We start from the raw sequence: 26,850 nt of genomic DNA on the forward strand, positions 1-26,850 counted from the left end.
GACTTTGGCCCAGTAGCTGATTGGTAGACACCGTAAATCCTTCAGGGTCTTATGCGCCTGTGGTAATTCGCTCCCATGAGCAATTTAGCCACCACATTCCACAGCAGCTTCAGCCTTTGGAGAAACCCCCAAGCTGCCCCTACATATTTATTTGCTTAAAAAATAATAATCATCTTTTCAGACGCTTGCTGTCTCCCAAAGTGGCTAATGCCAAGGAGAAGGGCACTGGAAGGAAAAAGGAAGTCTGTTTTGAAGGCCAGAACAAACTGCTGAGCTATGATTCTGTGAGGAGGCATTTTTATCCATGCCGATCTCCCCTTCTGATGTCCTTGCCTGAATAGCAATTGTTGGCCCTTGTTCCTCTGAATGATGGATGGGGCCAGAATGCCCTTGCTTCTTGCATCTGCGGTCCCAGGGCAACTGTCAGTCAGAGCAGAGCATTCTTCTGGTCAAAGAGCAGAGGGAAGTGGTCTCCCTGCAGCTGCTCCTTCTTTGGCTGGTGGAAGTTGGTCTCCATCTTGCTGTGACATTCGCTTGGGAGGCAGGAGTGGAACCTCATAGTCACCTTGGTGCCCTGGCTGATGGTAGGTGGGGGTAGAGTGTGCTGCCTTCAACTCTGTGGCCCCAGGGTAATTTTAAAGCTTTGAAGCTCACTTCGACTCTGAGGAGAACTTTATGACCCCTCCAAACCTTATATCCAAGCTTTGTGAATTTTCCCAACGTTCCTCTCTAAAATGAGCAGAAACAGGGTTATGTAATGTGAGCCAGGCAGCATAATTTATACATGTTGTGATGATTTTCTTGGGAAGGGAATCTGGATCAGCTGCCCTGAGCGGTGTATTTACACTAGAACGGTGGGATATGAATGCTCTAATAAACAAATAAAATAAATTATGTCAATGCAGAGTATCTGTTTGTTTCTTGGAGAGTATACACAGTCTAGGCTATGTGTTTACAGTATTCATTGCACCCAAAGACCCCCCCAACAATTGCATTTCAACAATGACCTCAATTTCTGCATTTTGTGACTGGTTGCAAACAGATCCATTCTCTCTCCCTCTCTCTATATATAAAAGAGAGTTGAAAGGAGCAAGATAGCACCATTATTTCCCTTGATGAACATCCTTCTTTCTTTTGAACTACTCTGACCTCCATTCAAAGAAGGTTTGCATGCTTTTGAAGCAAAACCAAAATTCTCATTCCTTCTCCTGCAATGTTGGACTTCTTGCAGGTAGTAGAATGCTAGGATTCCAATAGAAAAAGGTGGGGGCAGGGAGGGGGGGCTTACTTATTTTATTGCATCCTTGCACTGCTGTTGTTCGTCAGAAGTACAGGAATGTGCTTCCGCTGACCAACCAAACTAACCAAATATCAATGAAGATAGTTGCATCATTGGAAATCTAATTTACAGATGGGAACTGCAACAAAATGTTGCAGCATGGAGTGCTTCCTGTTCAGGATTCCAGCCACTCCATTCCCATTTCCCCCAGTTTCCCATTCCCTCTCTCTCACTGACAGCGAGCATTCTATAGCCGCTTACTATGCTCAGTTCTCATTGGGTTGGGGGGGTGTTCCACTCCCACTTCAGGTTTTCCCCCTTAATATTTTGCATAGTTCTGCAAATGCCAAGTTTTCCCCAAGCCTGCTTACACCTTCCTCTTGTGCAAAGATTGTGCTGATTTGATGTGGGAGCTGTGGTTGGCTAAGGGTGCCGAGAGCTGTTAGAAGACTTCCCCTCCCAGAACTACAGTTCCCAGAGTTTCTTGGGCAGAAAGTCTGATTCTTAAACCACTCTGCGAATTGTAGCTCTGTGAGGGAAGTAAGGGTCAATAACTCTCAGTAACCTCAACACACTACAACTCCCAGGATTCTTTGGGGGAAGCCATGGCTATTAAAGTGGTATAACAGTGATTTAAATGTGTGGTGGGACTCCCTGGGGCTTGGTGGGCCTCACAGAGAGTAGTCAAAGGGTGAATGTGACTTGTGGACCACATGCTGTCCACTGATGCTGTACACGTTACTGAGAAGTAAGCCCCATTGAATTCAATGGGGCACATTCCCAGGTAAGTGGGTATATGTTTGCAGTCAGTTGTTTCTGCTGTTCTGCTGCCACCATATAACCTTTTGTCCTTCTGCTTGTTTGCTGAAGCAATGCCTCTCCCCGTTAAACAATATGGTTGGCATGCTGTACAGCTTTTATGTCATTGACCAGTTTTTTTTTGTGTGTGTTGTTTTTCCCCCAGGGACTCCTGTTTGGTTCTTTGTGAAAATTGCTCCAATTCGAAATGAACAGGACAAAGTTGTTTTGTTTCTTTGCACGTTCAGTGACATAACAGCTTTCAAGCAGCCAATAGAGGATGATTCGTGCAAAGGTTTGTTCTTGGCTCTTTATTTTTTTTGGGGGGGGGACACAAATGCATATTTAAAATATGTACAGTGGTACCTTGGTTTGCAACAGTTTTGGATTACAACCATTTTGGATTACAACCACGTCAAACCCAGAAGTGCATGTCCCCTTTTTTTTTAGATTACAACCCATTTTCTTTGGATTACAACCCTTTTTTTATGGAGGCCCCATTGGCGAAAGTGTGCCTTGGGTTACAACCTATTTTGGTTTCCAACCGTACCTCCAGAACGGATTATGGTTGTAAACCAAGGTACCACTGTATGTATTCTGGTTTTTTAGAATTCAGCGTAACCTAATTTTGCAGAGATTTTTTGGCTCTGTCCATAGAATGATTAAGAATCAGACTGAAGTAGCTACAAATCAATGTATTTGTTAAAAGCCTTTATAATGCTGAGTGTTGTTAGGAGACCCCTAGTTTCCTCCCAAAGCTACAATACCCAGAGTTCCCAGAGAAGAGGGAATGATTGACAAACTTCAGCTCCCATAATCCTTTGGGGGAAGCCATGACTAATTAAAGTCGTATCACAGTGCTTCAAATGTGTGTTGCAAATGTGGCCTTAAGAGTATAATGGGGAGGGACTATAACACTGCAGGGACGTGGGTGGCGCTGTGGGTTAAACCACAGAGCCTAGGACTTGCCGATCAGAAGGTCGTGGTTTGAATCCCCACAACGGGGTGAGCTCCCGTTGCTCGGTCCCTGCTCCTGCCAACCTAGCAGTATGAAAGCACGTCAAAGTGCAGGTAGATAAATAGGTACTGCTCCAGCAGGAAGGTAAACGGAGTTTCCGTGTGCTGCTCTGGTTCGCCAGAAGTGGCTTAGTCATGCTGGCCACAGGACCCGGAAGCTGTCTGCAGACAAACCCCGGCTCCCTCGGCCAATAAAGCGAGATGAGCGCCTCAACCCCAGAGTCGGTCATGACTGGACCTAATGGTCAGGGGTCCCCTTTACCCCCTTTAAGGGTGGGTTTCATTTTTTTTTTAATTTAGCAGTCTAGAGAAAGCTGCCCAGCGAGGAGTTGTTGTGCTTGGAATTTGGGAAACTTGAGTTCAGATCCCTGCTCAGCTATGAAGTTGTCTTAGATGGCTTTCAGGAAGCTACTGTTTCTCTGTGTGATGCATACCTCTCAGGATTGCTACTGTTGTTTATTATTATCGATTGCAAAATTAAATCCTAGACAAAGCTCTCAAAGTCGTTTAACGATAAAGTATGATATAAATCAATACAAATGCAATCCTTTAAAACAGGCCTCAATGAAGCTACATTTAAATCAAGACGGGAGATAAAAGCAGCTATCCACTCAATAAGTAACTAGGGAAGGTTAGGATCTCTGGCTCCTTGTGTGACATAGCTGTGATCACTGCTAATGCAACCAAAGACAGAAACTGGCATCACTATTGAGTAGCTTCCTATTAAAAGGTTAGCTATTGATTTGCCCAAGTGATTGTGAGTAACTGAAGCAGATGTGTGCCTAGTTAGTGACTAGGGACAGACAAATTCAGGAAAGTGAAGAGGGGCCTATTATCTTGAGATGACATAGGGGGAGACATATGAAACAGCAGGGAGAAGCTGCTGTTCATTTCGAGCGCAGATGCTAGAAATGCTAATGTTTAAAGAAATTATAGATCTGCTGTACCCCATAAGCTTCTCAATTATAAGCTAATGTTTGGGATGCACATCACAGAGCTGATTCGCTTTCTAAAGCTGCCTATGTTCACCTTGTAAATGAAACAAATGGGAATCTTTAGAAGGACACGTACTAAATGTAGGTTCTTGAAAAAAATGTCCAGAGCAGTTACGAGAGAGGGAGAGAGACTGAGATGTAAGAGTCCTTACTCTGATGCAAATCCCAGCTTTGTGCATATGCCGCTTCTGACCCAACTAGGTGCCCCACAGTAGGTCATAATGAGTCCTGGACTCTTCCATTAAAGTTTTGGGAAGGATTCTGGGCTTACTCCAGCTTTGCATGCTGCACCTGCCTTCCTATTTCCCTTTTTAATTGCTCCTTCCATCCACTTTCATGAGGTCGGGGACAAGTGGTGGCACTATAAGTAGGCATGAGGAACCTCAGGCTGGGGGGCCAAATGTGACCCTGCAAGCCCCTCTATCTGGCCCTTAGGACTCAATCTATGTTCTGCTTCCTCCTCAGTCACACCTCCCCTCTCCAGGTCACCCCCCTCCCGGCCTTGCTTCACAATCTCTTTTTGCTTGGCTGGAATATGTCATCAAACTTTGATAATGCCTTTTGGTTGCCTGGATGGAGTGTGTTTGTGTGTGTGTGTGAGAGAGAGGAGGGGAGAGAGAGAGAGAGAGAGAGAAAGAAAGAAAGAAAGAAAGAAAGAAAGAAAGAGAAAACAGAGGTTTTGCCCTCTTTTGCCTTGGGCCACCAGATGTGCCCCCTCCCCGAAGAATACCCAAGTGGGAATGTGGCCCTCAGTCTGATAACAGTTCCCATCCCATACGCCAGAATCAAGTTGAGGGTCAAACAAGTTGAGGGTCAAACAATGGCAGGCCTGGGATATGGGCCTCAGTCATCTGCTGTGGGGTCAGACTGGAGAGGAAGTCAGGACCAAAAGGTAAACCAGGAGACAGGATGAAAAACCCCAAGAGTATCCAAGAATGCAGGACCACATCAGGAGCATCTTGTTGCTCAAGCAAGGCTCAGCTGAATCACGAAGTCCTCTTAAAGTATAGGAAGCCTGCAAGTGGTCAGCCCGGGTTTTGACAATTCTCCCCTGTGGAGCTGCCAAGGGAGTTGCACTCAGGTCGTGCAGCAGCTGAGGATGACTGAGCCCTACCTTGAATAAAGTGTGCTAGCTGGACCAGTGGTCTGACTGAGTATAAGAGGTCTTCTTATGTTCTGAGCTGAGTTTAGAATTAATTCATCTTAGTCCAAAGGTTTTGTGTTAACTTGAATGCAGTCTGTGCTGAGTAACAGTGGGCCGTGCTCATGCCTTGGATGAGCTGTTCACTATCGTAATGAAGCAGACTTTGATTGACCGCTGGATGCTCCCAGTGCTTATCGGTCACTCAGGGCAAAAAGCCCTGAATGTGGTGACACTCCTGAACGGCAGATTAGCAAGAGGAATATAGGGACCTGCTTTAAAGCAAATCAGACCATTGGTCCATCTAACTCAGTATTGTCTACACTGACTGGCAGCATCTCTTCAGGGTTTCTGGCCCTGCCTGGAGATGTTGGGGCTTGAACCTGGGACCTTCTCTATGCAAAGCATGTGATCTGTCACTAAGCTAAAGCCCTTCCCCATTGATTAGCCCTGCTCAAGGTGGTGCTGGAAACAGCTGCTTGTGCATGAGGCTTAGTGTTCTGAATGTGAGATTTGGGGATGCATTCTACTAATGGGGAGCTGCTGAGGTTCACACAATAGACTTAGCTCTGCACAATTTTGGACTTTTCAAAAAGTATTTGAACAGCCTCCTCACTATTCCCCATGGCACAGAATGATCTAATGTTGAAATTTCCTCATTTCAAAAGCAGCTTGTAATGTGGCAAAGGGAGGGGGAAGCTGTTGTTTGAAGGAAAAAAAAAAAAAAAGCAAGTTTAAAACTGTAAACCTACATATACTTCTTTGGGAGTAAGTCCTACTGCACTGAATGGGAATTCAGAGTAAGTATGAATAGGACTGGGCAGCACCAGGTTCGCAGAAAATCTAGTGTCACAGGTCTTTGGATCCTCATGCTGTGCCACGGGGACAGAGCCTGGTTTTGTGTAGCCCCAGCCTTGGAAGTTGTTCTTCCCTTTAATGTCACCCCACTGCTAAAAATAATGAACTGTTTCGCCTGCTATTGGCATTCTGTGCTATAGTCTTAAGTCTGCTGCACTTTCATTTGCCTTCGCTGACTAATGAGAATAATCAGTCCTTGTCTATTTTCTGTGTATGGGAGACAGCCATGCCTCTCCCCGGGCTTCTGTAGTGATGTGTTGTAATAAGATTAAGAGAATGTAAACATGGATTCCTGCATTCTAGGGTGCGAGGGGACATTCTCAGTCCTTGTTCCATTATAGATGTTACTGATTTTAGCCTTCCCTCCGGTTCACTTCTCTTCATTCTTGCTATTTTACATGCATGATGAGAACTCTTATCCTCTTATTTCTTCTATAATATTCCAGCCTTTCTCTTATCTAAAACCAGGCAGTGCTATACAGGGACTGTAGTGAGATAAAGCACTTAGACGATGTTTTTTTTAGAATGGAAGCTCTCATTGCTAGTGTTGTCTTGTGTTTGAAGCCATGCCATTTGAGCAAAAAGCCCCCCTTCTTTTTCAAAAAGCTGCTGCTTGTTTGTGTGAATCTAGAACAAATTAAAAACGATATGGCCTGTTGCCTCATCATCACACAAAGGCCCGTAAAGCAAGCCAGTAGGTTCAGCACCACGGACAGCACCAGTGGTTAATACAGTTTATCCACTACATGCATGCATTTAGGTTGCATGTCCAAGCACACTGATCTAGAAGTCAGTCCCATTGGACTTAATGACTTACTTCTGAGTAGACATGCACAGGATTGCACCTTCAGTGTCAGAGTCAGCAAGCCTTAGTTATCGTGGCAGTTGTTCATTCCTCCAATTAATCTTTGCATAAACACAAGGAATCACCTTGTAGCTAGCTGAAAATACAACTATGTTCTACATGGCAAGCTGCTAATGGGAGTTCCACTCCATGCAGACAGAGCAATTTTCACACAATTGAAACCTGCAATAAGACTGTAATATTAAGTGAGTTATTCCAGTGCAATCATGCAAAGAGAAGATGTAGTCTACACCATACTCTGTGATCTGCTATCATTCATTCACAGTAAACTCCTAGTCTCTCTCTGTGTGTAATATCTTTCACTACATGGCTGCAAACAGTGCTGTGTTCTGGGATGCATGGAACTTTTGTGCCTACCCTCTTCTTGACCCCAGCCCCCCACACACTCAATTTCTGTAGCTCAATGGTAAAGCATCTGCTTGGCATGAAGAACATCTCAGGTTTAACTCCTGGTGTCTGGGAGAGATTCTTGCCTAAAAGCCTGGCTAGTCATTGCCAGTCAATGTAGACAATACTGAGCTCCAGCTGCTTTTGGACTACAGCTATCATCATTCCTGAGCACTGCTCTTGCTAGCAAGGGATGTAGTCCAAAAACATATGGAGACCCAAGTTTGGGAAACACTGAGCTACATGGACCCATGGTCTAATTAGTATATATGTGTCCCATGTCCTTTCCCATGTATTAAGAATGTTACAAAAGCCCTGCTGGATCAGACCAAAGCATTCTGTTCTCTCAGTTGCCCTCCAGATGCCCATGGGAAGCCCTCCAGTTGGATACAATCACCCAAGAATGCTCCATACTCATGTTTTGGTATACAGATGCATACTGCTTCTGTTTCTGGAGGTAAATATGGCCATCAGGTCTACATTGATAGCTATACCCTCCCAAGCCTTATAAACCCAAGTTTATACAGAATTATTGACATTGCGCCTCACCTGCATACTTCATCAATGAATTCTCATATTCCTTGTGTAAATATATGAGCTAATCCTTCCAAATCCATGGTCCTGGAAAGCAGCAAACTCATAATATAATCCGAGGGTTGGAACCCTACTTTTCACCATGCTGTGTCTCATTTGTTGGAGAAGAAAGGTGGTAAGAGGAGGGCATAGCTGCAGTTGTGCAAATTTTGCTTATTGTTGGAGGGAAGAGGGACCGAATCAATATAATATACAGTAATAATATAATATAATATAATATAATATAATATAATATAATATAATATAATAAACATAACATACAATATAAGCACCAGGATAATAACATTGAGGAACAAATAAGAAATGAAATGTGACAGGAGTGGTGATGGTCTGGATGCCATCCAAACACTGATAGTTATTTCCTGTCACTTCAGTGAAATGAATAGAAGTCACACAGAATCACTGCTTGGTTGATTACTCCCTTGGTTGTTTTTAATGAGCCATTATATGCTCCGTACATCGCAGTGTTACTTCATTAAAGAGAATCCTTCTTATTGAACACAGCAGAGTAAATGTATTAGAGCAGGGATGGGTAACCTTTCCCCCCTTCCTGTTGAGAACTGCATTTCTTGCAGGGGTTATCTGTCAGTGGTCAGAGCCAGTGCTGCTACAGACACAGCTGAGCCAGAAGTGTTATCTAATCTGGGATAAAGGCTGACCTGCTTTAATTTTCGCCATGGCTGCTTCAGATTACAATTTGCACTCCCATGCAGGTCTACTCAGAATTAAGGCCCACTAGATTTCACAGATGTAAACTCAAGTATACAGAGGGCTATTTTTTTTTTAAATTTTTGTACCACAGACAAATACCGTCCCTCTTTTGGAAAGCAAGGGGAATTATTTTATTTCTCAAGGAAATCTGATGGGACAAAACAATGGGGATGATTCAGGATATTCCTAGAATTGCTTTGCACAATATAGCTGGCTGTTTGTAATTACCGTTGTGCAATTTCTTGTATTGCCTTCAGGCTGGGGGAAGTTTGCTCGTTTAACCCGTGCACTCACCAGCAGTCGGGGAGTCCTGCAGCAGCTCGCTCCAAGCGTACAGAAAGGAGAGAACGTCCACAAGCACTCCCGGCTTGCTGAGGTAACGTGTGATTATTATTGTAAGCCCACTTGAATCAATAGTGCCCGACTCTTGGGAACGGCTCACCTGAATTCCATTGACAAGAGAGGTCTATTTGTGGGATGTTTGCTTGGAGCGAATTGGTGGGAAATCAAGGGGATTGATAGGGGGCCACAAACTCCACCTGCTGCAGCTAGTGTCCCATCAGTATCTGCCGAGAGTTGCAAGATGAGCCATTTTGAGGTGTGGAGGGGCAGGGATAATCTCCACAACCACACCGGGCCTCTAGTGCCCTCTGAGTGTTATGATATCATGGTGCCAGAACAACACCCTTTGGAGACAAATTCTTCAAGCAGCAGCAGCAACGGCAAGGATGAGGCAGACTTATTCCCTGGTCTATCCTGAGTCGGGTCTTCTGCCCTAGATCCTTCATCCTGTCCCTTAAACCCTGGGGCCTGAAGCAGGTGCCTCACCTGGCCTCAAATGTGGGCCACATTTGGAAGCATTGAACTGGTGCAGCTCTTGGAGTGCCTTATAAGAATGCATCTGCCAAATCTGAATGTAGCAGGTCCTAAGATTTGTTGATAAATGCCTGCATATCATTGACTTTGCTAACACTTGGAAACATTAAGTAAATGTCCAAGCAGAGAGCCAGCACATTGACCTTTTCATAGAAAGCAATGCTGCTGCGGTTCAGGATTTTACCTCTGCTTTAAGCAGGCCGTATACTATTTGCTAGACAATTCCTTGCTAAATTGGTGCATCAGATTAGACTTCACATAAATTTAAACCAGGACAGCTGGTGAATTCATTGTAAATAATACAGTATGTTCTGCACATATGAGATGTGTATAATTATTTGCCAGTTAAATACTGCATTCATTATTTTTATATCGCCGAGCCCACGTCTAAGCTCCAGTGCATTCCAGCACACTGGGAACCAGTAGATGTTGTAGAGGAAAAAGAGCGTAAGGGGACTTTGAAAGGGGTCAGATGTGTTTTGGGTGCAGCCTAACCGTGCTGAGGGGCCCATAATGCTTCTGGTCTCCTAATGGTCCTACAAATGTAGGAGCAGCACTTGATTTTAAGTCTGCAAGAGCAACTGTAACAGATACTTGGGAAAACATCCAGAAAGAAAGCTAGAACATCTGCTGTGCATCAATCCCAACATCTTCAGGTAGGGCTGGGATTGTCTCCTGCTGGGAACCCCTGGAGAGCCATAGCGCATCTGTGAAGACAATGCAGAGCTTAAATGGAACAATGGCTTGATTCAGGAGAAGGCATAGATATGGTTAGGATTGCTCTACGAGTCATCATGAGCCCTTTTATTTTATTTTAAGGAAAGATGGCCCATGTGATAATTGGAAAAAAAGCATGCTGTTTTGTTTTTTTAATAGTGAAAGGCTTTTCCTCTTCCTGTTTTCCAAGCAGGTCCTGCAACTGGGCTCTGAAATCCTCCCTCAGTACAAACAAGAGGCACCAAAGACCCCACCACATATCATTTTACATTACTGTGTTTTCAAGACCACTTGGGATTGGGTCATCCTGATTTTAACCTTCTACACAGCTATTTTGGTCCCTTACAACGTCTCCTTTAAAACGAAACAGAACAATGTGGCCTGGCTGGTAGTGGACAGCATTGTTGACGTCATTTTTCTGGTAGACATTGTGCTTAATTTCCACACCACGTTTGTTGGGCCAGCTGGAGAAGTGATCTCTGACCCAAAACTGATTCGCATGAATTACTTGAAGACATGGTTTGTCATTGACCTTCTATCCTGTTTGCCGTATGATGTGATCAACGCATTTGAGAATGTTGATGAGGTGAGTTTTGTTTCCACTTGCCATCTAATCATTTACCAAGATCGGTTGACTGGGGAGAAAAATGGCTTTTTAAACCAAAAGTTGGTTAGTTGCTCTTCATCTACACATGTGCTTAAATAAATGTCATTCTGCCTTCCTAGGCTGCAAACACTAATTGATTGCAAATTCTCAAGAATTTGCAATCAATTCACAATAGTACTTCACAAAAGTATTTATAGATTTGTTTGTTCTACAGGCAATGGGAGGCGCAATAAGCTAATACCTCATGAAACGTTGAGACTGAGATTAATATAATGACCTTTAGTCCCCAGATTCATTAAGCATTTTTGTGCAGCTTTATTTTCTTTATCACTGTAACATATGAATGCAAAAAGTATATAGTCAAAACTGATTGAAAAAGTCACTGCCCCATGTTTGCTTGATGGCTTCTCCAGTTTCAGCAAGCACTTCATCTGTCTTAAAATATTAGGTTCAAAAGATGCCAGAGATGGCTTGCAATTAAACAGTAGCCATGCGCACACACTATTCCAGATCACATTTTAACAATTCAGAAAGTATAAGACCATGGAAAGTTCCCCATCCAGCATCGAACCAACAGCTATCAAAAGCCATGGGGCAGGAAAGCAAATGATTAACCAACTTTTTGAAAAATGCAGCATGGAAAAACTTGACAAACCTTGCTAAGGAACAAATTCTAGAGTTGTGGTGCTGCCAGAGCTAGCCTGGGATGTTTTGCCGTTGTAGGCAAAAGGCCTGGATGCCACCCCTCCTTCCTTCCTTCCTGGCCTTGCCATTGCACCCACTGCTGCCCACCCTGCCACTGCAACTGCACCCTCACCTGTAGCTGGGCCCACACTGCCGCTGCAACGCATTGGCAGCAGCGCTGGTGCCATGGGAACAGCGAGGGCAGTGTGGGTGAAGCCTTCTTGGGTCTGGCAGCAGCAGAATGGCAGGGTCAGGCAGTCACATCTGCCACCTGAGGCCAATGGCTTGACCTCACCTCATTGATGGGCTGCCCTGGGTGCTGCAAAGGGAACATCTGGCTCTGACTGCTTGAGAAGTAACTACCGGAAGAAGCAGCGACTAGATGAGGCTTCAGCTCTGGATTCTTCAACAGGCAATTCTACAGGAGAAGGAAATTTCTGCCTTCCCAGGCTACATTGACGTTGCTCAAGTGGTTGCTTGGCTGCTTGGAGTTGTGAGTAGGAGGCGGTGTCTCTGGGTCATGTTAGATGCCATATGCTGGGTGTCTTTTCAGCTGTACTATGTTGATGCCTGGTGTGTGGGTGTGTAAGGGAAGGGGTTGTAGCTCAGTGGCAGAGCATCTGCTTTGCACGCAGAAAGTCCCAGGTTCAATACCTGGCATCTGCATGTTAGGGGCTGGGAGAGAATGCTGCTCCCCCCTTCTTTGGGTCAGTTTTATTAATTTACAGTGGACACTCGGGTTGCGAACGTGATCCGTGTGGGATGCATGTTCGCAACCCACATCATTCACAACCCGCAGTGGCTCATCTGCGCACGCGTGGGTTGTGATTCGGCGCTTATGCGCAAAGCACGATTTAGCGCTTCTGCACATGCCTGACTGCCAAAACCCGGAAGTAACCCATTCCAGTGCTTCTGGGTTTCGGCGGTCCGTAACCCGAAAAAGCACAACCTGAAGCATCTGTAACCCGAGGTATGACTGTATTTTTAAAAATTAGGTTTTATGAAAGGTTTTCTTGTGAAGCAAAAAAGTACATACAGGCAGCCCCCTGTTTATGTTCCGAGGCATGCATGCGCAGGTGAAATTGTGTAGAAGTAAGACCCATGGGGAAAGCCTGCTAACACCCCCATTCTGCCCTTTTAGTGACGTTTCAATGACATCTGGGTCACTTCTGAGTTCAGCGCGATGCGCATCTACACAGTCATGCACGTATTGAACGTGCGCAAACAGGGGCTGCCGGTATAGCATACCACTTTCAATTCATAGAGTCCTTTTCACAGTTCATTTGTGTTTGGTATGAGACCCTTCTGTCATAGACATGATATGGTAGGGGGAGAAGAGAGGGGAGAGGGGGTGAACAGAGATGGGGGTCTCAGGTGGTTTTGTGCCAGCATCACACAAATAGGTACCATATTCTTATACAGTATTTATAAAAGAATGCTGCTTGGAATCCTGGAGAGCCACTCCCAGTCTCTGTAGACAACACTGAGCTCGATGGATAAATGGCCAGACTCAATATAAGGCAGCATCCTAAATTCCCAAGCGTATACATTTCACTTGGCTTGTGGGCTTCCCCCTCATTCTTGATGCCCCAGAGTTCCCTCAGAAGAAGGATTGATTGTTGAACCCTTCTAGCAGTTGTAGCTCTGGGAGGGGAATAGGGGTCTCCTAGCAGCTGTCAGCACTCTTAAATAATGACAGCTCCCAGAGTTCTTGGTGGAAAGCCATGACTTGTTAAAGTGGTGTCTTAGTGCTTTAAATATATGGCATGAATGTGTCCTCAATAAGTGTGTTGAGTTCAGTTCTGGGACAAATCTGCTACTGCTGTCTGTTTGTTTCCCCCTGCCCAGAAACAAAATCCAGCACAGGCATCTGCTTCCAGCCCCTTTGGCTGAGTCACATGCATCATGGGAACTGACTGACTTTTGGGTGCGGGGATTAAGTGAGCTATGCTAAAAATGATCAGACTCAGATCTGATTTGTTGGCATGCTCTAGCAAGTAAACAAGTGAAACCTTTACATGACTACGTGACCCATTAGAGACCGATTTTTCACAACACCTCAAACTTAATGTTTCAGATCTGATCCACATATTCATCTATGTTGATACAGCAATGGGCTTCTTCTTTTTTGTGTACTGTCAGGTTTACAGTCCTCTGGAGCCAGTAGGATTCTTGAGTTTATCACTAGCTTTATAGGACTATCCTTCTGTGATTGTGCATCACTACATCTTTGATTCATTGCTCTGGCTGTTCTCTTTCCTCACAGAGAACTTTTGTGATGTTTTGATTTCTCTCTCTGACACCAGTCAGGGTCTGTTGATCCTCCAAATATTCAGCGCCTTCTGAATGGGGCATTTACTTGGTAATGCGAAGCAATGTTTGCTTAACCAAATAAATTAGAGGAAAGCTTGATGTTAGGCAAGGAAGATGTTTAGCTTCCAATCTAAAGTAATGGAGGAGAAGCACAGAAAACAAAGCACAACCTTCACCTCAGTAGAAAGAAATGTCATGTAGTCTGAGAAAGGGGAAGTGGTGGAGCTCGAAATTTGAACAGAAAGCAGAAAAGGAGATGGAATGAATTGCGAGTGAAGTATTGCAAAACTACTATGTTCACAGACTGGGCAATACATTGGGTTGGCCCGAAGGACTTGTTAATAGAATTATCTCCCACTCCAATACAAGTGGAAATTTGCTTTGTATAAGTGTGCCTCATTATTATTATTTCTTCAGGTGAGGGCTACTTTATCATAGTCCAAGCCCAATGCAGAAAACAACTCCAAAGTTTATGAAACGATGCGTGTTTAGGGAGCATAACATATTTGTTTGATTATTTTGTGGTGTCTGAAAATACCGTATTGCAAGTTGCATTACATTTGGAAGACGCTGGAGCACACAGCTTTTGCTTTGGGCAACCAGACCATCCTTTTCGTAAGCCAGACTCTCTTTTTCTTGTTGCCTGAATCAACCATTCCTAAGCAGCCAGCAGAACGCAAAAGTTATCAGTAACCTTGTAAAAAATTAATAAATAAAGCATTGAACCATAGGGCTGGGCAACATATCGACATATCATCCAAATCTGGTTTGAAGTCCATATCGTGACATCAGTTTCATAATTTTTGACCTGGCAATATATCATGAATCCTGATGTGTTTGTGTGTGTGCTATGCAAAAATCATGATGCGGGAAAAACCGTGAAGCCAACTGATGCCTCTATATAGCTCCATCCTTATTTCAGCCATTATGATATATTATATCATGATGTTTATCTGGTGATATATTGCGATGTTGAAAACCGGATATCGCCCAGCCCTAGTGTATTGGGATCGCTGAGCCTTCTTGGAAAGGACGTTCCACCAGTTTGGTGGTGCCATCAACTTCTTGTTGGTTTCGGAAGTTACACCTTCAGGCCTGTTAAAGCAAAGTACGTGCAGCACAACTTTATATCTTCCCACAACCCAATCCCCTATTGCAGCAGGAAGAAAAGACGATTTATCTCCGAGTTGCTATTGAAAAGGTGTTATTTCTGCATCAACTGACAACGTTAAACTTTTTTTTTTTTTAAAACTTGACAAAGCAGAGCAACCTACATAAGCCTCTCAGTCTATATTAAGCCGAAAGAAATTAAGGTCTCAATTACACCCCAGGGATAATATATGGTGATATCATTTGTCAAAGAAGAGCAAATTGAGCTTGTTATGTTGGCATTTCTTTGGAAAGGGGCTGTCAGAGCAACACTTTAAACAGCATAGAAAGGAATATTGTTCTTTGTGGCCCACTGTGTCAAGGCAGTGAGTGTCTTGGGACACGTTGAACAGCCCAAAGGCAGTTGGACTAATTTGACCAAGGCAGTAAGGTCCAATGCCCACCTGAAGTGCAATGGACACAAGCATAAAGCTGTGAAATGGGGAGAGGGATCAGGGAAAGAAAGGAGAGAAATGTGTGACTCCTGAGCATCAAGGAGTTAGAACACTAGAACATGGGTACCCCCAGTTTGTAGCCGGTAAGGTAATACATTTATTCTCTTTATCCTAATTCCCACTTTTAAAAAAGAGAATAAAGTCATACACAATTCAAGACAAAGCTGAAAGGATTAAGAACTATCTTTTTATGCTCTTAAAATCAAACAAGATTTTAATTGGGTTGATGTTGCGAATGCCATTTTAAATTTAATTTAATCCTTCTGCATCGCTATACTCAAGGCAGTTTGAAACCCATAGAAATGAAAAAAGCATGCAGCAAAAACTACATCCCACAAGAATTCAATCTGAATGAAGCTGAATGAAAATGGTTAAGAAACAAATACTTTAAACCAATTAACATAAAACACAAACTTCCTTTATACTATATACATATATACATACATACATACAGTAGTACCTCAGGTTACATACACTTCAGGTTACATACGCTGCAGGTTACAGACTCTGCCACCCCAGAAATAGTACCTTGGGTTAAGAACTTTGCTCCAGGATGAGAACAGAAATTGCACGGTGGCGGTAGGAGGCCGCATTAGCTAAAGTGGTGCTTCAGGTTAAGAACAGTTTCAGGTTAAGAACGGACCTCTGGAATGAATTAAATACTTAACCCGAGGTACCACTGTATTAAGATAATCAACCCAGCAAAATGTCAGCAAATAATAAATCACATCCAACAATGGTAACAAATAGTTTAATAATTATAAATGGTCAAAACAACAGTGGCAAAGACCGTGTGGCAAAACAACAGTGGCAAAAATGAAAGCTAGTTGTTCCACTGAACAACCGATAGCAGTTGGTCCCAGGAGATTAGCTCAGCCATTTAATTGACCAATTGCGCAGCCTTGGGAATTTTCCTGGAGCTGTGGTGAGAGATGAGAGAAGACGAATGAGACAAGAAGTGTGAAGTATTTCCCCCCATTATATGTGCTCAACAGACAACAAATAAAAATGAGAGTAAAACATAGGCAGTCCCTGGTGCATAGCATTGGAATGGGAAGAACATATTTCTATATTCTGTTTATGGAGGGGGTGGGGGAACTGCTTGAGAATGTGAACTTATGTGAATCTGTCATAGGCTTGCCAGTTTTAATTTGGCTCAGGAAAGATATAAATAGTCTTCTCTTTCCATACTTTCCTAAAATTGCTCATATTCTGTCATGCACTGAGGGGATTAGATAATGCTTTTTGTTGTGGTTTATAAAAATTGGAGGGTTTGCAGTTTTTCTTTTTTTAAAAAAAACCCCACACACAATCAAACTACTTCCCTCAGTTACCATATTGATGGTATGCCTGCAGTGTGTAACGGCAGTGCTCCCCCCCCCCTAGAAAAATAGGTGCCACTATTCACCATGAAGTTGTTACAGCAAGTGCCACACTTTTAAACAAAAAACAAAAAAAGAGGTGCCGGTACTGCGTACCCTTAGGTACCCCCTAGGGGAAAAGCACTGTGCATAGGGAATGCAGTTGTAGGTTAACCAGCAGCTGGTTTGGTGGCACATTAAAGACTAAGGCTGTACTCAATGAGATTTACTTCTGAGTAGATGTTGTTAGCATTGTACTGCAATGTTAGTGATACTTGGAGTTCGCTTAACTCCTAATATGACTTAGTTGGCTATCATTCCAAAAATTTACTAGGGCATAAAGTTTTGTGGATTGCAATCTGTTTCATCTGTTGTGCGCAAAGGCTATTACCACAATAAAGGTTCGTCTTTAGGTTGTGTTATGGAAAAATCTAGGTGTGAGGCTGCTCAGTCACCCAGCTCGTCAGGCAGAGCTTGCGAGTTCCTGCAGAATAAAGGAAGGAGTCCAGCGACCAACCGGAGCAAATAGCTGTAGACAAAAGTTTATTGCGCAACAAGTTCAAAGAGGAATTTTGAACCCCGAGGATGCGGTGACAATGACTTTTAAAACTTTCCCACCATATCCCAGAATACAGTTCGTACAGCATTATTGATACATTATTGCTACATCACTGACATGTCACAAAAGGGGAGGGGTAGACAGGGGTTACACTAGTTTAACCTTGGCAAACATGTCCAGACAACTCCTTGGTACAAGATTAGCATAAGCAGACATGTCAGGGAAAGACCCAGGTATAAGATTAGCATAGGCAAACACTTCTGAAGTCCCACCACCCAAAATACAATAGAACTTCCTTTGCATGTCTGGACCCCTTGGCAAGTCTGGTGATGGGCTTAGGCTTTCCTTGGCCAACAATCAGCTCAGCAATTGTCACCTCTGGGCACTTCCTGGAGTAGGAGGTGTGTATACATGTCCTCACGCTTGGGGTTTTTCCAAGACCAAAATAGTGTTGAAATGGAGGAAACTGGCAAAGGAGTTGATTTTATATGATTGTTAAAGCTAGGTAACTTCCCTGAGCTGTCAAGTCAAAAGGATACATTTATGCATAATATTTGTAACATTTAACAACTTTAAAGATGTTAAATCCCGTAATTTCTGTAACAGGGTGCAAGAAGATTCTTTGTTGTGCTCACTGTCCAAGGCCCAACATGGCTACTACCCTTCTTGAAATAAGTACCAGCGAGTCACCACATGGAGAAGAAGGCTATCAGTGGCTATTAACCATGAGGGCTATATTTTACTTTCACAGTCAGAGGCAGTATGCTTAAGCATACCAGCTCCTGGGAACTGCAGGACAGAAGAGTGCTGTTGCGCTCAGGTCCTGCTTGTGTGCTTCCTACTGGTATCTGGTGGTTGGCCACTGTGAGAACCGGACGCTGGACTAGATGGGTCACCGGTCTGATTCAGCAGGGAATCTTCATATTTATATCAAACAGTTCTAAAATGAAGAGTAGTCAGCTGAGTGGAATCATGGGCTTTGTTTTGCATTGACTTTTGAGGTAGCCAGGACCTTTTGTGGTGATCATTTGTAGCTGAGTAAGACTGTCTTCCATGAACACAGTTTTAACAGTAAGTTCGTAAGTGACTGTGGAGGCCAATTCTGGATCCACACATCCTTCCACAGTGGGGACATAAGCATCCGGGCGCAAGTTGATCACGGTGAGGGTTTGTCAAACTGTTAGCACATTTCTTCCTTTTGCCCTGAGTTTGAGCATCTTCAAAGTCCACGACACCTTTGGTAAAGGCTGTTCTCCAACTGGAGCGCTCGCAGGCCAGTGTTCCCCAGTTGTCAGTGTTTATCCTACATTTTTAAAGATTTGCCTTGAGAGAGTCTTTAAACCTCTTTTGTTGACCACAAGCATTATGTTTTCCATTTTTAAGTCCGGAATAGAGTAGTTGCTTTGGAAGACGATAATCAGGCATTCAAACAACATGCCCAGTCCAACAAATAGAAGGACACCGTCCTCTTTCTATGCTCCTCCCTTTGCTACCCACTCCACTGGTCCACACATGAGGCCAAAGATAGGGAAGCTTGTCTTTGATGCAGTTGCAGGGAAGCCAACAGGGAACTGGCTTCAATGTGCCTTTCAAAATGGCCTGGCTTCAACAGGAAGCCTGTTTTTCAGAAATTCTGGTGCTGCTCTTGCATGTTTGAGTGCATCTTTATAACATATAGTAAGAGAGCTTCTTAATCTCAGAGTCGTAGGTTCGAGTCCCACATTGGGCAAAGAATTCCTGCATTGCAGGGGCTGGACTAGATGACCCCTGTGGTCCCTTCCAACTCTAGAATTATATGATTCTGCCCTTTCTCCAGAAAGAACAATGCTAGGGAATACTACCCATACATGCCCACTCATATCCAACATAAGAATAACATTGCTCATCTTACCGAGCTGTGGTCAAGGATTGGTGGGTGGAATCCAGCATCACCTGTAGGCTTCAGCTCATGTAGTGGGACTCCACCTTCCTCTCGTGCCTCCTGTAGCCCCCCATGCCCCCATCTTCTCCATCCCACATGTACTTGGTTGCATAAGGACACCATTGGATTAAACCCTTGGAAGCCACCCACTTTTATGACCTTGACCAGGCTCTTAAGGTCGCTGAAATAATGTCCAGATAGCGCTTTAGTATTTAAAGTGCATTGTATAATGCTAGGTATTATTTGAATCTTTTAATTGTCCAAGCTCTGTGGAAAAATGCTTTGTTTGAAACAAACCATTTTCTGTGCTGCTTATATTTGTTAATTGTGAATTAAGTCTCTGCTATCCTCTCATATTCTTTTAAAGATAGACACAGATTTTGAAGTGTGGCTGATCTTATTAATTAATGGCTATTTTCCGTTGATCATTGATAATATGTGTGCATTTCAATAGCTGCAACCTTAGACTCATTTTATGACACATTTTAAGACAGGCAAGATGTTGTTGTTGTTCTTATATTCTGCCTTTTATATTCTTATATTCTGCCACACATACTATCAATGATCAATGGGCAATAGCCATGAATTAATTAGATCAGCCACACTTCAAAATATGTGAGTGAATTAATTCAAATTAATTAATTCAAAATTTGTAATTAATTAATTAATTAATTCAATTTATATACCACCCTTTATCAGAACATCCCAGGGCGGTGTACAATATCAAAAACGCATGACAGAACTTCAATGATAAAAAACATAATAAAAATGTAATAAAAACCATACTGACAGACAGCCTAATAATAATATAGTCATCAGAATAGTAGCTTTCCTGTCCCTCACACTTTTCCAAGCCATGGATTATTTAATAGCCATAGGCCTGGGTAAAGAGGAATGTTTTTACCTGGAGCCTAAAGCCATGAAGTGAACCTCTCTGGAGAGAGTATTCCATAATTGGGGAGCCACCACAGAAAAGCCCCAGCCAGCATAACCAATGATCAGGTATAATGGGAGTGGTAGTCCAGCGACAACTGCAGGCCTGCAGCTTCCCTGTCCCTGAAGCATGGGATTGGAAGTAACAGTGCTGGGTTAATACTTTTACCGTAGCCCTTGATGAATTGGGTTTGATGCTTGGTCAAGTTAGTGGGCTGGCATGTACTGTAGAGTGTACAGCAAGGTAAGAGTGCCTTATCTATGAAAAATCTAGTTAGAAAATCGACACTGTGGGATTGAAGTCTTCTTCAGTGCTTGCAGGTGTAACCCGAATCAATTTGTTTAGCACATTTGTATCACACATTTCCTCTGAGGAGCTTAGGGCAAGATGTTTAAAGGTTACCACAAGTGATCCTCACAACCAGCCTGTCTGGCTGAGAGCTTGTGACTTTCCCAAGGTCACCCTAGGAGTTTTATGGCTCACCATATGGGCTCCGTGTTATTCACCCTACAGGCTATTTGGTATTTTGTGCCCTCTGTGATTGTTTTGCTGGTATTCTTTTCTGTATTTCATTTGCTACAGTGAGCGTACAAATAGTCTTCTTCGACACTGGAAAGATACAGGGTGAACTCTTGCCTTCTCATGAGTCACTCAGAGTTTTAAAAACCCCCAGCAATAACCTTTTTCACACTTCTAGCACCTCCACTCACCACCCAGTGTGCCGTCCAAAGCTTTTAGCGTCTTGCTTAGGTCAGCATAAGTAAAAGTTCAAATTCCAAGTGTTTTTATTTATTCAGACTAGGGCTATTGGGAAATGGCTCCCTGGATTTGCAGAAGGTGAACTGGTAGTGGTGGTGATGAGGTATCTCACCAATTTTTCAGAGTCAGAGGAGAAAAGTAGTGAATGGGATGAGGAGCGAGGAAAGGCTTTTAAATTTCATTAGTTTAGTGTGGTGAGCGGCTGGTCCGTCTCTCCCTTCCAGTTCCTCCATTCCTAGTCTGTTTGTGTGTGGCGAGATGGGGAAATGGGATATGATTCCTACCAGCCATGATGGTTACAATTTCATACCCCCCAACATTTCTCCGAAGAAAACAAGGCCGTCCCATTCCATAATGATAATTTTACTATTTATACCCCACACATCTTACTGCCACTCTGGGCAGCTTCCAACATATATAAAAACATAAAACATTTAAAAAACTTCCCTATGTAGGATTGCCTTCAGACAGCTTGGGGGTTGGATAACTCCATACCCTCCAACATTTCTTCAATGAAACTAGGGACATCCTACGGAAAAGTGGGACCTTCCAGGATTAAATCAGAAATCAGGTGGCTTCTCTAAATCAGGGACGTCCCTGGAAAACAGAGACACTTAGAGGGTCCGTAATTTACCTCCACTGTCAGAATACTGGTTGCTGGGAATTCAAAGTGGGGAGAGTGCTGTTGCACTCAGGTCCTGTTTGTGGGTTTTTCACAGGCACTGTGAGAACAGGGTGCTGGACCAGATGGGCCATTGACCTAATCCAGCAGGTCTCTTCTTATATTGTTAGAAGAGAACAATAGCTGAAAATTAAAGAGAAAAGAGATAATTACTTTCCCGACTTTTCATATACCAGTTTTTCTAACAATGCCTTAGTCTTACGCAGAAGCAGCACACCGTAAATGTACTCTTACAGCACAATCCAATTCATGTTTACTCAGACTAAGTCCTACATTGCTCAATGGAACTAACTCTGCATGGGATTTTAGAAATACAATTGTACCCTGGAAGTCAAACAGCTTAGTTCCCAAAAGTTTTGGCTCCTGAACGTCGCAAACCCGGAAGTGACTGTTCGGGTTTGTGAACTATTTTTGGAAGCCAAACGTTCAACGGGGCTCTTGCGACTTCTGATTGGCTGCAGGAGCTTCCTGCAGCCAATCAGAAGCTGCACTTTGATTTTTGAACGTTTTCGAAGTCAAACGGACTTCCGAAACGGATTCCTTCAACTTCCAAGGTAGGACTGTATAGTGGCTTTTCTGCTATAATTTCCAGTAGGAATTCAATGCTTTTCAAAAGTAGCACTTGCACTCATCCATTTTTGAATCTTTGCCTCCGTCTTTCTTTTCTGCATTACGGTGTGTCTTACACTTGCCTTTAGTGAATGTCATATTGTTTTAGCCCCAGTCTCTGCTCTATCAGAATCCTAAACTGTTTGTGATCCCTCTTCATTTCATGCCATCTGTCACTTTGATAAGAGAATCTATTCCTTCATTCCAAACAAATAGCAAAAACTGAGCAGCACAAAGGTAAACCTGGGCTATTTTATTTTTTGACAGTTGTCCATTCATAATCACTGCTATAACTCCATTGGCATTCAATTTGGCTGCCGAAGGGTCACCAGTATTTATAGTTGGCTTTGACCATCGGTAGCAGGTCACTGCATGACAGTGGTTCCATATGGCTCTGTAGACATCATGAGCCCCACAGAACCATAATGGAAGGAAAGGTTGAATCCTGTGGAGGAATTGGAGGAGCTCATGGAGTTGGAACTGGAACGTGGGGAAGGTGAAATTGGGACACCAAGAAGTGTCTGAGAGCAGGGAGGTCAGTAGTCTAGGGCAGAGGTTTTAAACGTTTCTTCCTTGACCAAGTGCATTCTTTCTGCAGCACCCCTGTGGGTCTCAGGAGCCCAGTTATGTCACCCCTTGCCTGTAGAGCTGGCAGCCTCTCATGCCTTTTTGAACACCCTTCTTTGTGGAGTGTTTCCTCAGCCTCCTCTCTTCTTCTGTCTCCTTGGGAATCCTCTAGGCAGCTGCAGCCACCACCCCTGCTCTCTGAGCTGCCCCACCTGGCCCCCCCAAAGGTGTTTCCTCACACAGGGGCCTGGGAAGAGGGTGCACCCAGCCTTGGTGGCCCAACGGAGACTGGCCAAAGGTGAACATTAGGTCGGTACCTTACCTTGGGAGGCAGCAGTGGGCGCTGCTGGGCCTGCAGGGTGGAAAGGCTCCCCTTCAGCACCGGGCACTCAGCTCCCAGGCACACCTTGCTCATAGGAAGCACAAGAAAGGCCAACACAGCACTTGGCTGTCTGCCTGCCAAGTCTCCCACTTGTCTGTTCATTCCCAACAGCAAGGGATGGTGGACTGGCTGACTAGACTCCCTCGCCCACTTGCTTGCTTGCCTGCTCTGAGGCTGCTTCAGCTCCTGGCAACCAGCACCCCCTGGCCAGCCCCAGAGGCACCATTCTCCTGGGGAGCTTGTAGCCAGGGCTGCTGCAACAGATAACCCTGGAAGACTTTGAGAGGCAAAAGGGCATCAGAGGAGGGAGGGAAGGAAAGAAGGACAGAGGCCAGTGTTGCCCTCAAAGCACCCCAGGGTTGAAAACTACTGGTCTAAGGAATGGAGAACAGAATCTGGGGGGAAATGATGGTCAAGCAGGTTGGCACAGGAGTCAGATACCTCCATCTGCAAGGACATGAAGACATCAGCATGAGCAAACCTTGCAGACTCAGCCCATTCAAAGGAAGGCCCATTTGCAGACCCTCCAAGTGTCCCTATTTTCTAGGGATTTCCCTGATTTAGAGAAGCCATCCCGGTTTCTGATTTGATTCTGGAATGTCCCGTAGGTTGTCCCTATTTTCATCCGAGAATTGTTGGAGAGTATGCATTGGCTTGCCTAGTCCTGGGACCCCTGCGACTTCAGAAGGAAAGCGCAGGATGTGCGCCGCTTGTTGGATCAATATCGTAGCTTGCACTTAGCCATGTATCTATACCTCTTCTGTACCAGCTGCTCCTTGAAGCCAAGCTGGGAGTTCTTGGTCTGGTAGTGAGAGCCATGGCAGTAGATGGCTTTGCAGAGAATCACCTCTCAGCTGACAAATAACCCCTTTCTACTGCCCTGGGCTTCTGCTGCGGGAAGCTTTAGCCCAATATTGGTGGATGGAGTACATTCTTAGAATGCATGAGACCCCAGATTCAATCTTGGTGTCTCCAGGTGCTAAAAGGATCACCTAGCAAGTGACAGGAGAGACTTCTCCCCAAGATCCCAGAGAGGCCCTGCCACTCAGTGCAGATAGAACTGGGTTATTTGGATGATGCCTGGAGTAATTCTGATTCCTATGTGTTTGTAAGGATATTCACTCTTTATTTTCTTTTAGCATTAAGGCATATGCTTCTTTCTGTAGTCACATGCTTGGCTGACATCCAGAATGCGGTTATTTCACCAATGGGACTCGCATAATGGGAAGTAGGTGATTTCAGGAGTAGAGCCAAGAATTTAAAATGGGAAGCTAAAATAAAAGCTGAGCATTATCTCTGCAGTTCGGAAAGTTGCTTCATGTTTAATGCACATTTTTATTTGCTTCATAGTTAACACTAGTAAAGCACAAAGGACTGCACGGTTGTAGGCCATTTTTCTAAATATCTACAAATTACTTTGCTTTACTGACTCGTTGTCCCCCCCCCCCCACTTTGTGCTCAATTAACCAAGACCCCAGAGGTTTAATGGTTTGTTTAAGCATTCAGCAAAAGCTGCATATGTGTTTTTCATGAAAGAAAAACAACAATGGAAGAAATGTAATTATTACAAATTCATGAATTAAAAACGAAACAGCAGTATTTCTGTTTTCCCAGAAACATATGTTAATATGAAAAACATATATTAATGGGCAAAAGAAATGAGATTTTCCACTGCATTAAGCAAGCCTAAACAAAAATGTTGGCGCAAATGATATTTAAGCATGACTGAACAAACTTTTCCATAAATGCCTGATGACCAGAATTAAGCAATAATTTATTTCCAAAAATATTCATTAACACGGCACACTTTAAATATAAGCAATTTGAAGGGAGAAACATGTCTCCTACAAGGCATGTGTTTCTTGCTTTGAGATTTGCTCTGATATTTTTTGTTCTCTTATAACAAACTATTACTCAAACCTTGCCAGTAATCAGAATACCTATTAAGACTGTTTCTTAACCCTCCAGCTACACCTATCCAGTATTTAGACTTGATCCAAGGTTGTGTTGTTGTTGTTGTTGTTTGTTTAAATCCCTTTTCTACTAGAAAGGTAGTAAGTTTAGATACCATTGGATGCCATTTTGAATCAAGATGGTGGACCAAAATGTCCCAAACTGTGCAATTTGGAACATCTCTGAAGATGACACCACCAAATTTGGCACAATAACATGTGCAGAGGGGAGTGACCAAGATGATCAAGGGTCTGGAAACCAAGCCTTATAAGGAACAGTTAAGATAGTTAGGTATGTTTAGCCTGGGAAAGAGGCGACTGAGAGGAGATATGATAGCCATCTTCAAATATCTCAAGGGCTGTCACATGGAGGAGGGAACAAGCTTGTTTTCTGCTGCTCCAGAGGGTAGGGCCAAAATACATCATCATTATTATTATTCTCCTTGCTAATTGACCAAGCCCTGCTTGCTAGAGACAAGCTATTCTTGCATAGGTGGTCCTTTGCAGAAAAATGTGCTCAGTGCACCGATATCAGAAGGCAGGACTAGCACTGTGGTATGACAAACGTGGTCCCACTCAAATCATGAGTGGCCAAAATATTTCTGATGCTTTGGTGTATGTATTTCTTAAGGCATTGGATTGTTTTTGTATATGCTGTATGTCACCATGAGTGGGGATCTTATTGTGGTACACAGATTTTAAAATATAAATAGCTCCAGAAAGATACCTTTTTTAAAAAACAAACAAACAAACCCCCGAACACTCACCTTTTCTGTTGTTGCTTGTCAGACCCCACCTTGTGTGAATAAGAAGGGGCTTAATGGAAAAGTCTGAAAGGGATTTTGCTCAAGTGTCTGTTGGTATTGCTGATCCTAGTTGTATAATTAGTGTGATGTTTTTGTTAATCTTGCTTTAATGTTTTAATTAGAGTTAGTGTGTTGTTTGTTTCCCAGAGGTGCATCACATTTTGGAGCAAGGTAGAGAAGAATCAGAGGAGCAGTCAAATTGCAACGTCTGCACAGCTCTTAATTAATTTCTTGTTTTTAATGGGGATTACAAGAAATGCCATACTTTCAGAGCATAGGCGTTAGCCAATTTAAGTGTGAAATAAATAAAAAATGTGTACCTCAAAGGGTTGGAAACTGAGGATGTTTTGTAATGGCAAACCAATGGAATGTATAAACATTTAAAGAGTGAATAGGAAAAGAAAATGCCAGAGGGAGGAGGTTTGTATGCCATGTCCCATCTGTTTCTTGGGATAATCTCATAACCAGGAGGTACCCAGGGTAACCTAATACAGGAAAACCATGAGCAGGTAGGTCATCCGGGGTCTTGAATTTGCAGCAATCTGGTGATGACATGTATGTTTTTAAAATTATGAAGCCATTTTTTTACCATTTGCATAATACCTGTGCTGCAATCCAGAGACAGTATTAATTCATAAGTCCTACTTAGATCAAGGCTGAATAATGGATTTCAGCACAACCTTCTTTCAACTGGGTCCATGAAGCCATATCCAACTTTGTCCTTTCACAATTGCCAAGAGCCCTTGTGCTAAATGGAAGTTGCCCAATGAAAGTTTGTATGTGCAACAACTGGTTCATGTTGCACAGCAATCTTTGAAAATGCATGTGTGTTTTCCCTTGCACAGTAGCTGATTCTTGCTGTGCAATCTGTT

At 43.5% G+C, this 26,850-nt stretch overlaps 1 protein-coding gene across 6 annotated transcripts in view; it reads left to right on the forward strand.

Moving 5' to 3' along the window:
• The window catches only part of KCNH1 (potassium voltage-gated channel subfamily H member 1), a 223,006-nt gene that overhangs the window by 36,227 nt on the left and 159,929 nt on the right, over positions 1–26,850 (forward strand). For 4 of the 6 annotated variants that reach the window (XM_081854588.1, XM_081854589.1, XM_081854592.1 and 1 more), the window contains exons 4-6: positions 2,244–2,372; positions 8,903–9,021; positions 10,429–10,824. In XM_081854588.1, the coding sequence (XP_081710714.1) occupies positions 2,244–2,372; positions 8,903–9,021; positions 10,429–10,824 (644 nt within the window). The remainder of the gene's footprint in view (positions 1–2,243; positions 2,373–8,902; positions 9,022–10,428; positions 10,825–26,850) is intronic. The other 2 variants (XM_081854591.1, XM_081854593.1) reach the window with 1 other exon arrangement.

Source organism: Podarcis erhardii (genome assembly GCF_964252035.2).
Source record: "Podarcis erhardii genome assembly, chromosome: 3".
NCBI classification, from domain to species: Eukaryota; Metazoa; Chordata; class Lepidosauria; order Squamata; family Lacertidae; genus Podarcis; species Podarcis erhardii.